Here is a 15,677-nt window from a genome sequence, read left to right as displayed (position 1 = left end):
CACAAATCCATTTTTTTATTTTTATTTATTTGAGTCCACCTTACACTGGCTTGCCTTGGTGGTCTGGGTATTGTCACAGGAGCCTTCCCAGACCCACTGAGCGGAAAAGGCTGCTGTGCCTGCAATCCTGGCTGGAGACAGGCCATCACAGGCCTGGGAAATGGGAGAGGAGCCGGGAAAGCTGCCTTGTGTTGCCTGCCAGACCAGCCTATGGAATGGAGAGTTTCCACTCTGCGGCACTGTGGCCTGTCCTAGTCGCTATCATTTTCCAATTCAAACGTGGCAGTGGTACACACTGGCCTAGAACACTGCCTGGGCTGAGTTTCTTGGTTGGCCTGAACACTTGTAAGGCAGCCTGGCCCTGGCTAGAGACCAGGAACTTCAATGAGACCCCCTGACAGTTCCTGAGCATACCGGAAAGAAGATGCTTAACTGAAGGAAGAGGACAGTGTGAGGAGCCTCAGAACTCAGGCTGGGCAGAGAGAGATGTCACTGATGGATGCCACCAGAGGGCCGAGGTATGTCCTCAATCAAGGACACAGATGCCAGGGCATGAGGAAGAGCCAGCTACCCTTTGGTTTCTAAATCAGTCCTTCACCTTGAGGGGGTAACTGGGCTTACTGTGGGTGACAGGTTAATGGCCCCTGGCTGACAGGACACACACAGAAGTTACTTCAGAGCCAAAGAGGAAGCCCAGTCCGCAGGTAAAAATTATACTTTTATTTGAGTCACCAGGATAAAGATTCACTTTGTGGTTCAAGTCAATGTTGAGAATCATTAACAGGCCAGAAAGAACTGATCCCAAGCACAAGGCCAGGAGGGAGAGGACCAAAGAGATCAAAGAGAGACAACAACCCCATATAAAAGATGAATGGACGGCTTCACACGCACACACGCGCGCGCACACACACACACACACACATAATCACTCACACATGAAATGTCGGACAGAGGCAAACTTCACAGGGACACTTCTGTTTCTTTTTAAATACAGGCTTTGTGGGGTGGTACTTCTTGTCTTGTGTCCAGCTATTAGGAAATAAAATGTTCCCTGGAGGGACATGAGGAGGGAAAAACAGGAAGCAGTGTGGGGAGAATTCATGTCCCTCGCCATGGGGCTTTCTTGCATTACAGGATTGGTCCACAAAAGTTAAGTTCACAGTCTAGCCAAGGCGCCTTCTTTCCTGGGTTTTGATTGGCTGAAAGACCTTTACAAAGGAACAGATCACAGGCTTGGGGACGCTGTGCTCTTCTGGGGGGGTGGGGGGTGGATACGTCTGGGAAAAAAAAAATACATGGACTCCAGCAACCCTGGGGCCCTCAGCACCTTAGATGGTTCCTCTTCCCTCTGCAGGTGTGGGAAAGTGTGCCCGGTTTCCAGGGCAGTAGAAGAGCAGCTGGCTTGATGTGTTGGGAAGGGGGTAGGGGCTCAGCTAAGTGGAACCAGGAAGGTTGTGGCACCTCCCGGAACACAGGCCTTCCAAGAGTAAGTGTCCCTGACCTCTGGTCCCCAGAACTACTTTGTGCTTTGAGATCAAGAGGAAATGGAATGGACTGTGCCTCCCAAGGGGGCTCATGAGATGCTTCAGCAAGGTTCTCCCCATACTGCTCAACAGGACCCCCCCCCCCTCCTTCCCTCCAGCCAGACTAGGGCCAGAAGGAAAGGGACTGACCAGGCAGGAAGTTGGTTACTCTAGCAAGCGCTCTTGACAACCACCTTGCTGACCCGACCGGTGCCTTCAGGTTCAGACCTCCCCCTGCAGCAGGGTCTAAGTGTGCAAAGGGACCTGGTATCAGACTCACAGCGAAGATGAGAGAGTCAGGGAACCCAGGAGGGGTGACAAGAAAACCCAGAGATGAATGAAGCTGAGTGAGGGCTGCCCCAGGCCCCGGGTGCAAAGAAGGAACCTGAGAGTTTAGCACCAGCCCAGAGACGGTGCTGCCCGCTTTGGAGTCCTGGCCTCTCTCCCTTGCTCCAAGGACAGGAGAGCCCTGAGAGAGGGGCCACAGTATGGGTGACTTGGTCCTGCTGGTACCGTACTCTGTAGCCTCAGACACAAAAGACAGGAAAGCACACATGTAACGCAGAAGGCTTCCCTCTCCTCCCGAGTGAGGGGGCCAAATGATGGGGCCTCCTGTGCGGCCAGAAGACTGTCTTCACCTTCTGGCTCTGCAGAGAGCTCCAAGCCCATCTTGCCTTGTTCCGGGGAGGAAGGCCACAGGGAAACCCAGAGACTTCTTCCCAGGGGAGCAGGAAGGAACAGCTCAGTTAACTCAAGTCCCAAAGGCATTCCTCCTCGCTCTACCCTTCACAGCAGGCTCCCATCCAGGGAGATAAAGAGAGTCCCCTGAAGGCTGGGGGAGGCGGGAAGCAAATAGGTCTGAGGAGAACACCCTGTTCCCTCCTTCCTGCTGCTGCCCCTAGAACTAAGACAAGAGCTTGACCCAGACTTTTGCTTCCTGGGGAGCCCTTTGTGGCAGCCCTGGATTTGTGTGGGCAGGGGCGGCACACTCAGTGTGTGACGGAACACACACATGGGGGCAGGGACTCATCCCACAGAAGGAACTCTGCTCTCCTTTAAATGCCCTGAAGAGGCAGAGGGTCAGGAGGGAGGACTAGCAAAAAGGTAAACTCATTACATGGGTCGCTAGGTGACTGAGGCCTCAATCCCCACCCCCTGGGAATGTGTAGAGCCCTACCTGGAGGTATGAGGAGGAGTATGGGGCTCACCCCAACTCTGGGATGAAGGGGTGTCAGGGGAACTGGGCCAGGGAGTTATGAAGGGGCCTAGGGCAGGAAGTGAGGCTGAGAACTAAGCAACAACCCCGCCCCCCACCTCCCCGACGACAGGGTCCTCACTCTATAGCTCTGGCTGTTCTGAAACTCATGATGTAGACCAGACTGGCCTCGAACTCAGAGATCTCCTGCTCTGCCTCCTTTGAACGCTGGGATCAAAGGTGTGTGCGACTACACCCCACCTAACTTATCTCCTTTACTGGGTCTCCCATTTCAGCCCTGTGAGCCCACCCTCCTCAGAACAATCCTGCCCTCCCCAGAGTGCCCAACCTGTTTCCTCCAGAGAGAGAGAGAGAGAGAGAGGGAAGGGAAGAAAAAAAAAAAATCAATCAGTTGGTTGGTCCAAGGGAAAGCCTGCCAGAGGAAGGAGCCCATAACAGTGGCAGAACAAGGCTTGGGTTGGCCAAAGCAGCTAGAGAAGGGGTAGGGGACAAAGAAGCAGTCAAAGATCTTAAAAGACAGAGACACTGAAGGGTGGATGGGCCAGACCCCAGGACAGATGTGATGCCATGGAATGCATTGGAGACAGAGGGTCGGGCAGCACAGGGCTCAGATGGCCTCCACGTAGTTGGCTGGCAGCATCCCCGTGTCACCGGTGCGCTCCACAGTCCCGTACATCCAGCCGTCATCGATCTGCTGCACATTGACGATGGTGTCCCCATCCTGGAATGAGACCTCGTCCTCGTCGGCGGCGCTGTAGTCATACACTGCACGGTACCGTTTCTGGGGGAGCATAGCCAACAGTCAGCCTGGGTGTTGGATGTGGGCTCTCCCTTCTCATGCCCACACCTGCTGGGCCAGGCAAGCGCTCCACAAAGGGGCTCCCAGGCCTTGTGTTTCCCTCTCTCTCTCTCTCTCTCTACCTCTCAGGGGACCTCAGGGGAACAGTGAACCAGAAGATGGGGCCTGGGGTGGGCTCTGCCATGGAGTCTCTCATACCTGTTTTCCATAGAGCAGTAAAGCCCCATAGACTCAACACTGAAATAGTGGTTTTAAAGTGTGCTACGCAGGGACTGGAGAGATGGCTCGGCAGTTAAGAGCCCTAACTGTTCTTCCAGAGGACCCAGGTTCAGTTCCCAGCACCCACATGGTGGCTCACAAACTGTAACTCCAGTTCCAGGTGACCAGACACCCTCACATAGACATACATGCAGGCAAAACACCAATGCACATTTAAAAAAACGTTTTATATAAGTTGATGAGAATCCTGAGCTCAAAGCCAGCCTGGGCTACATAGCTATCTTAGATTAAAAACCCCAGTATGGAGGCTGGAGGGATGGCTCAGAGGTTAGGAGCACTGACTGCTCTTCCAGAGGTCCTGAGTTCAATTCCCAGCAACCACATGGTGGCTCATAAGCATCTATAATGTGATCAGATGCCTTCTTCTGGCCTGCAGGTGTGCATGCAGACAGAGCACTGTATATAAAATAATAAATCTTAAAAAATGAAAAAGAAAAACCCTTGGGTGTAATTCTTTTTTCTTTCTTTCTTTCTCTTTTTTTCTTTCTTTTTTGGTTTTTCAAGACAGGGTTTCTCTGTGTAGCCTTGACTATCCAAAACTTGCTTTGTAGACCAGGCTGGCCTGAACTCTGCCTGCCTCTGCCACCCAAGGGCTGGGATTAAAGGCGTGTGCCACCACACCCGGCGTCTTGGGTTTGATTCTTAACATCACAAAGCAAAAAAAAAAAAAAGGGAGCATGGCCTAGTTACTATTATTTGAAGGAATATTAGTACCAATGTTTTCTTTTTGAAACCATTATTAGTCTCATTTCAGTCCCAAATCGGGGACAAAAGGCTTCTAAGAGATTCCAAGCCTACATGCTAGCAGATCCTGGTCAGTATATTGACCGCCCTCTAAATGACCTCTCAGCCCACCCAGCCCTCAGTCAGCTATCTTTCCCCACATGGGGACCAAGGTTAACCTTTCCTCCCCCCCCCCCCTTTCTTTTCCCTTTTTTAATGTTTAAGACAAGCTCTAGCTATGTAGCCAGGCTAGCCTTGAACTCGCAGTAACTCTCCCGCCTCACGCGCCCAAGTGCTGAGATTACACCCATACTCAACTGCCAGGGTGATTTTCATAAAGCAAAAGACAACTGTCAGTCTGTGTAGATCACTGGCCACAAAGGCCTCCAAGTCCCCAAAGGACCTGACCTCATCTACTTCCTCTTCCTGTCTCCAGGAAACCTTTCAAGGATGTCTGTCACGTTGGCCTTTGTACCTACTGTCCCCTGGTACCATTCACTCCTCTACTCTGTACGGGACTGTCCGTGAATGTTACAGTTTCACTCTGCTGCCCTTCGTCCCTGACCCCACCGTGCGCACAGGTCACTCACCACCCTCTCCTCCACACAGCCTCTTGCTGCCTCCTCCCTAGAGCGAGGCCACTTCTCCCGGGCTACTTTATTTCTCTTCCACTCTGTCTCGAGCGGCTCTGAAACCAGAAGCACCCGCTGTGGAGGGTCAGCCGCGCGCAGCCGGCAGAATGTATCTTTGAACATCCGGACTAACACGTTCACACCCAGGACCGCCCGCCCGGCTTCCTACTGTGGTTCATTTTCTCATCCAGCAAAACTGATGCGTCCTACTATAGGCCTGGCTCAAGGCAGCAGCCACAAGACTACTTCCTGCCCACACAGGAAGTACACAATCCTTTTCTGTGGGAAAGGGGACATAGCACTGGGGACAGAACCCTAAGATTCTGTGCAGAATAGGCAAGTGCTGTGCCACTGAGCTACATCCTTAGCCTTTACCATGTATGTGTGTGTGTGTGTGTGTGTGTGTGTGTGTGTGTGCGCACGCACATGCACGCCTGTACAGAGGTGCAGACAGCTGTGATCTCTCTCACCCCAGGGTCTCCCCATTCCAGGGAGTTACTCACCCCACCGCCACCTGGGGCGCTGCGCTGAACGGAGACAGGAGCTGCAGGCTCCTTGTAGCCACCATATGATGGGGTCACCTGCTGCTGTTGGGGCTGCTGGTAAACTGGAAGATGGAGGAGACAGAGCTCAGAAACTGTCTTGCCTGGCTCATTCCCCCAACCCCTGTGACTCCAAAAGCCACGCGTTCCCTACTCTCCCGAACCCCGCAGCGTTGCTCAGCATCCCCCACCAAAGGCTTCGGGCTGGGCACTCACATTCATCTGCGTCTTAGGCTTCACGCCAGGACTGCACGATGCTCCTCACACACTGGGATCTGCTTTTCTAGACTACCCCCCCAACCCCCGCCCCTGCACTCACCTCCTTTGCAGGATGGGCGTGAGGCTTTAGGGAGTGCTCCTACCTGCATGGCCATTTTCTCTCTGCCCAAGTCTCCTGACCTCAGGGGCCCTCTCGCCCCCTTCCCCAGCGCCCGCCCAGGCTGACACTCACCTGGGGCACTGGTCGGGATGTGGTGAGGCTGAGGCTCTTGTTCTGGTGGCCTCCTGTAGCCACTGCTGTCCTGGAGCTCTCTGCGCTCTGGTTCCACACCTTCACCTCCACTGGGCCCCATGCGGCTCTTCTCAAACTCCTCATGGTATTTGATCTGCAGTGCAGGAGGAATGGACAGAGGGCTCGGTGATAAGTGCCAATCACCTTAGCTACTGAGGCAGGAGGGAGGGGCAAGGCCAGTCTCAGCAGCATAGTGAGACCATTTTACTTATGCATGCGTGCGCGCGCACACACACACACACACACACACACACACACACACACACACACACACACACACACTGTAAGAGACTCCTGAAGAGCTACAGCTGTTTAAGTAACTTAACCATAACAAGCCTCAGCTAAGCCATGCAAGGACTGGCTGGTTTTAGGGTTCAGTTGCTAAGAGTGCTTGGTCTAGCATAGGCCACACAAAGCCCCACACTCTACCCAATATCAGGCACGGTATAGTCCTTTCCCATCAGCAGACACTCAGGAGGCTGACAAGTAAGTGGATCTGAGTTTGAAGCCAGCCTGGTCTACATAGCCAGTTCCAGGCCAAGCAGGGCTGCACAGTGAGCCCCTGTCTCAAAATAAAATAATTCAAGATCATCCTTGGCTACCTACTAAGTTTCAGGCCTGGCTGGGCATACATGAGGCCCTCTCTTTAAATGGGGGGGGGGGGAGGTGGAGAGCTCGTCCTTGTATGAGCCTGTGGCAGGGACTGACCTCTCTAGTTCCCACACCATGGTCAATATTAATCATCACATCACCCCCTAGTTTTTGGCCCTTCCTGTGGTCCAGGCCGTGAGTTGCATACTTAGTATCACAGGCTGTTCATTTGACATGGTCAACCCGTGACACAGTGACTGTGCCAGCCAGCCTCCAGGACTGCCAAAAAGAACTGACTGAATATTCCCCTGGGTACTTTGGCACAATCCTCACGAAGCACGCTACTTTAGAATCATGAAGTATCACCGTACAAATACAGAATGTATATTGTAAAATGCACACACACACACACACACACACAAAACTGATGGGACAAAATTTGAGCTCCAGAAGCAGCAGGCACAGAGAATCTAAGTGTCCTTCCTGCACCCTCATGGGGCACATCCTCACTGCCCGAGCCCCCTAAGAGCCCCCCAAGAGTGAGGTCTATGCCCTGCTCTCCCACAGAAGAAACCGGAGCAGGGAGGGGTAGATCGGCCCAGAGTTTTGGGTAGGAGAAAATGAGACAGAGACAGGAAAGCAGCAGGGGTGACTGCGCCATCCCACGGAGGCTTCTGCGCCTGCCCTTGCCGAGGAGGCTGCTTCCTGGTGGTCGGCAGGACTCTTCTCTGCCCTGTCTTTTCCTAAGGCTGGAGAGCGGCAGTGGAAGGGACGAGAAAGGGAGCCAGCCAAAGCCTGCTCATTCCCTTAGAACAGAAAAGGAAAAAGCTGGGCTCCAGAGCCCTAGAGCCTTGGGAGTCCTGGTGAAGGCTCCGGCCATCCACTCCCAGTCATCTCTCTGTTGCCTCCTCACCCTTGGCTTTTTCTGCACACAGCACACAAGAGGCACGGGGCTGCGGCTAACTTGGAACACCTGGGTCACTACCACTGGCTAAACAATGGTTATTACTATAGCCTGGATGTCAGACTGGCAAGGGGCAGCAGGCAGCATGGCAGTGGGGTGTGAGAGGAGTGTCGTCTGGAGACAGTGAGCTACTGGCACAAACTAAGATCTCTCCCTTCCTCCGCTGTCTCCTCTGTGACCAAGCAGGGATACACACCCAAATGATGAAACAGTCTAACGCAAAGCAGCCAGCTCGGGCTGGACTAAAACCGGAACCCTCGTACCTCCTGGAAGGATGCCCAGGTGTGAGGGGGTGCAAAAGGGGACCTCTCGAGCTCCAGTTCCTTAGGGACCCTGCTCCGTGGCCATCGAGGAGCAGTAGAAAACAGCACATAAAAGACTCAGGATGCCGCCGGCTCTTCCAATGTCTGTTTGTGTTTACAACCTCCTCATATTTAAAAACAAAATTTAACTTTTGGTTTTTTTTTTAAATGGAGTTTCTTTTTCATGTTTATTTATTTATTATTATGTATACAGTGCTCTGCCTGCATGTACACCTGCAGTCCAGAAAAGGGCATCAGATCACATTATAGGTGGTGGTGAGCCACCATGTGGTTGCTGGGAATTGAACTCGGGACCTCTAGGAAGAACAGACAGTGCTCTTAACCACTGAGCCATCTCTCCAGCCCAAAATTTAACTTTTAACGATTACATTCATTTGCTTGTTTGTTTATTGGGAGTGCACATGCCACAGAGGTCAGAGGGTGACCTGTGAGCATCAGCTCACATCTTCCACCATAGGGGGCCTGGGGAATCTAACACAGGAGGGTAGGCTTGGCGAAGCACTTACCCGGTGAGGAAGAGGAGGGAACAGGTCTGCATCTAGCCTGCAGAGCCAGGTGCCCCTGAATGAGAGCCCTTCCCGGAGTGGGGCTCTGCCTTATAGATGGCGAGTAAGGGACCTTTGGAAATGTATGTGGGGCCCACAGCTCCCCACTTCCACGGCAAGACCTAGACGGCACTCTCGCTGGAAAAAACGGACAAAGTCCCAGCTGGACAGACAGGCCTTGTCCTGGGAACAAGCGTCTACACACTCAGTCCCCTGTTCTCGTATCTTCTGTTCAAACACTGACAGTACCTCAGGGGCCCCTAAAAACTGGGGGAAATCCCAGGATCACCCTACCCTAGGGAGGACACAGAAATGCAAACCAGGTGGCCGAAGAGATGGCTCAGCTGCTTTTCCAGATGGCCTGAGTTCCATTCCTAGCGAGCACATGGTGGCTCACAACCATCTATAATGAGATCTGGTGCCCTCTTCTGGTGTGCAGGCAGAACACTGTATATGTAATCAATCAATCAATCAATCAATCAATCTAGCTGGGCAATGGTGGAGCACGCCTGTAATCCCAACACTCAGAAGGCAGAGGCAGGCGGATCTCTGTGAGTTCGAGGCCAGCCTGGTCTACAAAGTGAGTCCAGGACAGCCAAGGCTACACAGAGAAACCCTGTCTCGAAAAACCAAAAAAAAAAATTAAAACTAACAAATAAATAAATCTTTTTTTAAAAAGAAAAGAAATACAAGCCAGAAGAGGAAGCAGGGAGTATAACGGCTGAAAAGTGAGGCCCTGCTTAGGCTGGCCACTGCCTTCCACTTCCGCTCCAGCAAAATGGAGAAGCTGTGTGCTCACTCCTGGTGCACTGAGCAGTTTCTTAAGCAAACAGGCAAAGCAACAGCCCCCAGAGGATCCTGCTGATCATGACTCAGTTCTCATCAGTTTTTTTTTTTTTCCTTCTCTCTCCTTTATCCAAGATAGGGTTTCTCTGTGTAGCCTTGGCTGTCCTGGATTTTCGTTTTGTAGACCAGGCTGGCCTCGAACTCACAGAGATCTACCTGCCTCTGCCGCCCTGAGTGCTGGGATTAAAGGCGTGTGCCACCGTGGCCGGCTCTCACATCAGTTTTGTTTTCCTAACACTATCTTCTGTGTGCGAGTGTTTCGCCTGCAGGCTTGGTGGCCTCAGACGTCAGAAGAGGGCACTGCATCCCTGGCACTGGAGTGACAGCTTGTGAGCCATCACGTGGGTGCTGGGGACCCAACCTAGGTTCTCTGCGAGAGCAAAGCGTTCTTAAGTGCTGAGGCGTTTGTCTCTAGCATCCAAAGATCTGAGCTTTTTAAAAAAAGTCAGTATTTATGGTTGTTAGCCTAGCCTTTAAAAGCCGGATGCGGTGGCAGACGCCTTTAATCCCAGCACTCGGGAGGCAGAGGTGGGCTGTGAGTTCGAGGCCAGCCTGGTCTACAAAGTGAGTCCAGGACAGCCAAGGCTACAGAGAAACCCTGTCTTGAAAAACAAAACAAACAAACAAACAAATAATAATAATAATAATAATAATAATAATAATAATAATAATAATAAAATAAAAGTCAAATAGCTGAGGGTGGTGGCGCACGCCTGTGATCCCAGCACTCGGGAGGCAGAGGCAGGTGGATCGCTGTGAGTTCAAGGCCAGCCTGGTCTACAAAGCGAGTCTAGGACAGCCAAGGATACACAGAGAAACCTTGTCTTGAAAAAAACCAAAAAAACAAAAATAAAAAAAAAAATTAAAAAGCCAAATCCTGGGCCTCCACGGAGGTCTCCACGCATGTGGGCTCAGTAACTGGGGCAGAAAGACCCTTAATGGGCGGACCTTTGGTGGGACTAGGTAGGGTCCCCTTGAGGCCGGCCGGCTTATGTTCTGCTTTTTGAAGTACCTGTTTCCTGACTGTGGTGGGGAAAAAAAAAGGCTGACTGGCCACACGTCCCCCACATGATGCAGCATCATGGCTTAGTCAGTAACACCAAGCCTTAAATGGAATAGTCAGGTCACTCTTACAGCCAGCCTTTTTTTTGGGGGGGTGGGGGGTGGGGGGGGAGGATGAAGTCCTACTTTGTGCCTTTATATGTTTATTGCTCCTTTACTTTTCTCACCTAGCCCTAGAGTATAATATGTTGTCCTTGTCCCCATTTTACAGATGAGGAAGCCAAGGTTGAAAACAGGGTAGGTTAAATAGGTTGTAACAGAATCTGCTCCTAACATAGGAGGCTTAGTTTTTCTTTTCTTTTCTTTCTTTCTTTTTTTTTTTTTTCTTTCCTTTTTTGGTTTTTCGAGACAGGGTCTGTGTTAGCCTTGGCTGTCCGGAACTCACTTAGTAGACCAGGCTGGCCTCGAACTCACAGCAATCCACCTGCCTCTGCCTCCCGAGTGCTGGGATTAAAGGCGTGCGCCACCACGCCCATCTGAGACTTAGTTTTTCAACCATGCAATATGGCTTCCTATTAGAGACTTGTGTTGTATTGGTGTTGTTTTCGAGACAGGGTGTGTGATGCCGGCTGTCCTAGAACTTGCTTTATAGACCAGGCTAGCCTCAAACTCACAGAGATCCACGTGCCTCTGCCTCCCGATTAAAGGCCTAGTGAGGGACTTACGGTATTGTCCAAACATAGAAGAAGCCGGGCATGTGATACCAGCACTCAAGCAGGAAGTCTTGTACAGAGCGAGACGGCTCAGCAGGTAAGAGAGCTCGCAGCTCATGCAGAGGGGCCTGGCTTCAGTTCCCATAGCCCACAGGCAACCCATAGTCGCCTGTACCTTCAGTTCCAGGGAATCCCATGGCCCACTCTGGCCTCACAGTAGCAGGCACACACTACGGCACACAGACAGTCATGCAAGCAAACACTCAAGATACGTAAAAACAGATCTCAAAAGATTTAATTAAAAAAAAAAAAAGCTTTGGGTAAAAGCACAAAATTAAATTGGAGAATTCTGACTGCAGAAGCTCAGTGGTTAAGAACACCTGCTGCTCTTCCAGAGGACTCGAGTTTGGTTCCTAGCACCTGTTTGTGTGAGATGGCTTCACTAGCACCTGTTTGTGTGAGACGGCTTCACAACCTCCTGTACCTCTGGTCCTGGTGATTCCAAACCCTCATCTGGCCTCAGAGAGCACTCACACACATGGCGCACAAAAACACACATAAAGACAAGCAAAACAAATCTTTCTTTAAAAATGAGAACGCTAGGAGCCTGCCTCCTGATGGTTTAACTCTGGGAAGGAAATGGAATTTTCTTTCTTCTTTTTCTTTTTTTTTTTTTGAGACACTGAAGACTGAAACTAATTTCCTGCACAGAAAATGTAGGTTACTTTTGGCTGACAGAAAAGCAGAGTATTCTTGCCTGGAGCAAAGGTGTCTGAGGAGCTTATGGCTTTGCTGTCATTAGCCAGTGTGGAGCCAGCACGGCTCCGATCCACCTCTGCCCCTCTCTTGCCCAGACGAGTCTCTAGCTACTTATAACGGTGTGACGGGAGCTTTGAGAGTCCCAGATCCAATGCTCAGCAAACTCCTTTGAGCTGAGCACGGGAGTCGCTCTTTCTTCCCTTTTTCCCCTTCTTTCTCTCTCTTTCCGTGGTGCTGAAGATCCAAGGCCGAGCCTATGCCGGCATTCCTGGAAATGCGTCTCTGTTGACTGAGGCTAGACTTCACACCCCCAGGCACTTGGTTTTCAACTGCAGTGATCGGTGCAGGGAAGCCAGCCTCATCTCCACGGGACAAGTCTCCGACCAGCCACATACAGGAACCCTATTTATCCAGTGTGGCTCTGGACAGCACCTTTCTCAAGAGTTATGCTGAAAGCTGGCACAACGGAGCCACAGCTCTGCCTGTGCTCCTGGGGATTCTGGGACACAGCCAGGCCTGGTGTCCTCTGACTTCAGGGCTGGTGAGACCTTTTCAGGTTTTGGGGGTATTTGCTTTTTTTGTTTGTTTTTGTTTTTTGAGACAGGGTTTCTCTGTGTAGCCTTGGCCGTCCTGGACTCACTTTGTAGACCAGGATGGTCTTGAACTCACAGAGATCCGCCTGCCTCTGCCTCCCGAGTGCTGGGAGACCTTTTGAATTTTAAGTGATAATTTTCACTCAGTAAGTATCACAGTAAGGCAGTGGGGGCGGGGGGTGGGGGGGGGAGAAGGGAAGTGCACCACACAGTCCAGAGGTGCCGATCTGTACCAATATGAGAGCACAGAGCTAGCATTTATTGTCACCAAGTGCCCTATGATCCTAGGGGGCCCTCTGTGTGGATATCGGGGTTTGTGCAAGCTAAGCACTCTACCACTGAGCTGGGAGGGGGTGGGGGCAGCGCGCTGATAGCCCAGCTGACTGTGGGGCGCCTCTGACAGTCCAGCACAGGAGGCTCTGACAGAGACAGACTTTGATCCCAGTCCCCAACACCAAGAAGAGAGACTTGCAGCTTTTCCGTCACCCCTCCCAGCTCAGAACTAGAGCAATCAGCTAACTGCAGCCCTGAGGCGGCTGATAAGATTCTATCTGTGGTGTAGACACCTTGGCCACAGTCAGGCTTTTGTTACCAGAACTCCTCCCGCATTAATGTGTCCAATGTCCAACAACAAGGTGCAAGGCGGCAGGTGAAACCAGACTGGGTGTCAGGACATTCTGGAAACCTTCCAGAAAGTGAGGCAGAGGTAACTAGGGCTCACTTGTCCCCTCCAAACTCACAAGGTGCATCACTGAGTGATTGTCCTAAAGGTTGGCCTTGGTGACTGAAGGTATCTCAAGACGCCAGACCACATTAATTCCAGCTCTGTGAGCCCATTCCACACTTCCCCAGTCACCCAAGGCCACGGGACTTCCGGCTTTCCATCTAGGGAGCTCCCAGGCACACCCTTTAACCCTCTGTGTGGCCCGAGCCAGAAAGGGAACTCTACGATGTGAGTCAGGCCCAGGCTGGAAGAGGGTAACTGTAACAGGCTTTCCTGGGGGGGCCAAGAAGGGTTTGAACCCCCTGAGGAAGGCCCGGGAGAAGCCATCCGACTCATTTTAAACTTCAGTTCAACTACTGGGTTGCAAAACCCACTTGGTTAGACTAGACGGTCACCAGTAGTTTTGTTTGTTTGTTCGTTTTGTTTTTAATGAAGCAAAACCAGAAAAATATCTGAATGAGCGCTCCAAGTCAAAAGTACCTGTATACACAGGGAAAGGTGGCACACACCTTTAATCCCAGCACTCGGAAGGCAGAGGCAGATGGATCTCTGTCAGTCTGAGGACAGCCTGGTGCACAAAGCGAGTCCAGGCCAACCAAGGCTGCACAGAGTAACCCTGTCTCAAAAAACCAAAACCAAAACCAACAAACAAAAAAAGCACTTATTCATGACAGTGTTTTCCTCTTTATGGCGCTAGCTAAAGAGGGTACTCTGGGCCCAGTGCATTCTGGGTAAATCCTCTAACACTAATATACATCCTCAACCCGCCTTCAGAAAGTTTTGTTTTACACAGGCTTTCACACAGCCCAGGATGGCTTCAACCTCTTCCTTAATCTTGCCTCAACCTCCAGAACGACTTTGAACCCACAACTCTCTTACCTCCTCTCTAGGCAGAGGGCAGAATTTGAAAACTATCGCTCTCCAGCGGGGGTGATTCTGCCTTTAAGGAATCTCCCTGACACAAACACACACACTACACCTCCCCAGGGACACAGCCCAGCTAGCTGTTTAGTGGCAGAATGGAGACAGAGGTGGACCCTAGGTGGGCCATCCAAATCTGGGTCCTATGCACCCCAACCCCAGTCCCTCAGCCCAGAGTGACACAGGCAGGCAACCTGGCGGACCCTGTCCTGTTACAGACGCGAGGACACTGGCCTGCCTCATCCTTCACTTCTAGGGCTCTTGCTGCAGCTGACCAAGGCACATTCTAACTCTGTGCTCGGCCTTGTGCTCACGGTCTGTGACGTCACTCGCGGCAGCACCCTGACTCCCACGTACTCCAAATCGGGCCCCTGCAAGCCTTGGCCATACAAGGAGGAAATTGAGGCCTGTTGTCTAAGCCCCAGCTGCTCTCAGCAACCACACAGAGATCACCACAGCACCACCCACTCTCCACGCCTCTGTCTAACGGCCAGACACCCAGTCAGACACCGATGACCAGCTCCAGACCGGGCCTGAAGGGGCCTGGAGGGGGTGGAAGGCAGGCAGGCAACGCCAGCTGGGTTTTCACACAGGAAGGAAGAGCAGGCTGAGGTGGGAGGGAGGGCGGAAATGACTACAGCGTTAGCACCCAGAGGCAGGCAGGAGCCTCAACCCCCAACCCCAGCTTTGACCCTGGTGCTAATCTGCACTCCAACAACCGCCATGAAAAACACACAAACAATATCTCTCTCTCTCTCTCTCTCTCTCTCTCTCTCTCTCTCTCTCTCTCAGGGCAGTCTCTTTAAGGAGGAAATGCCATTTGGGCAGAATGCCTAGCAAAGAGGGAGGACGAGGAAAAAACACTGAAGTATCCTGACCACTCCCTTCCCTCTGATCAGGCCTTTCCTGAGGCTGTCAGGGGAGCAGATGAGAGAAGGGGCAGAGAGCAGTAGCTAGGGCAACAGCGGTAGGAGCTCACATTACTGATCTGGTCCTGGGTCTTCCTGATCCTCTGCAGCTCAGGTGTGTCTGCCACCACGCTGAAGCCTCGGCCCTTGCTCTTCTCAAACTCCTCCTTGTAGCGCACCTGGAAGCCAAGAAACGGGGGGAGAGAGCCCAGGGTTAGGTGGAATGTGATGACAGGATAGGCGGCCTGCCTAAACTGAGGCCTTGGGCCAGAAGCCACCACCACAGTGTACAGCCCAAGCCAGAAAGGGTCGGAACAATAATAACCCCATTGACACATATCTAGAAGGTTCTGAAGGGAGGTCACACATTGAATGCCCATAGAAAGGCAACACCTTAGGGCTGGAGAGATGGCTCAGGGGTTAAGAGCTCAAGCTGCTGTTCCAGAGGACCTGAGGTGAACACTCGGAACACAGAATAAAGAAAACAAAGATGGAGGTGCTTGTGCCAAAATCCTGACGTCAGGACACGCTGACACCAGAAGAGAGCATCAGTTGGGCGTAGT

General features: G+C 51.9%; 1 protein-coding gene across 1 annotated transcript in view; it reads right to left on the bottom strand.

Annotated features, from left to right (window-relative positions):
* Positions 1 to 699: 699 nt before the first annotated feature.
* Positions 700 to 15,677, bottom strand: part of LASP1 (LIM and SH3 protein 1) — a 42,028-nt gene continuing 27,050 nt past the window's right edge. The window contains exons 4-7 of the mRNA XM_084751127.1: positions 15,186 to 15,293; positions 6,166 to 6,319; positions 5,676 to 5,779; positions 700 to 3,520 (exon numbers count right to left, since the gene is read on the bottom strand). Coding sequence (XP_084607253.1) covers positions 3,347 to 3,520; positions 5,676 to 5,779; positions 6,166 to 6,319; positions 15,186 to 15,293 — 540 coding nt within the window. The 3' untranslated portion in view covers positions 700 to 3,346. The remainder of the gene's footprint in view (positions 3,521 to 5,675; positions 5,780 to 6,165; positions 6,320 to 15,185; positions 15,294 to 15,677) is intronic.

This window comes from Acomys minous, assembly GCF_964271855.1.
Source record: "Acomys minous genome assembly, chromosome: 12".
NCBI lineage: Eukaryota > Metazoa > Chordata > Mammalia > Rodentia > Muridae > Acomys > Acomys minous.
Note: the sequence above shows the minus strand (reverse complement) of the source record. Positions and strands in the feature narration are given on the sequence as shown.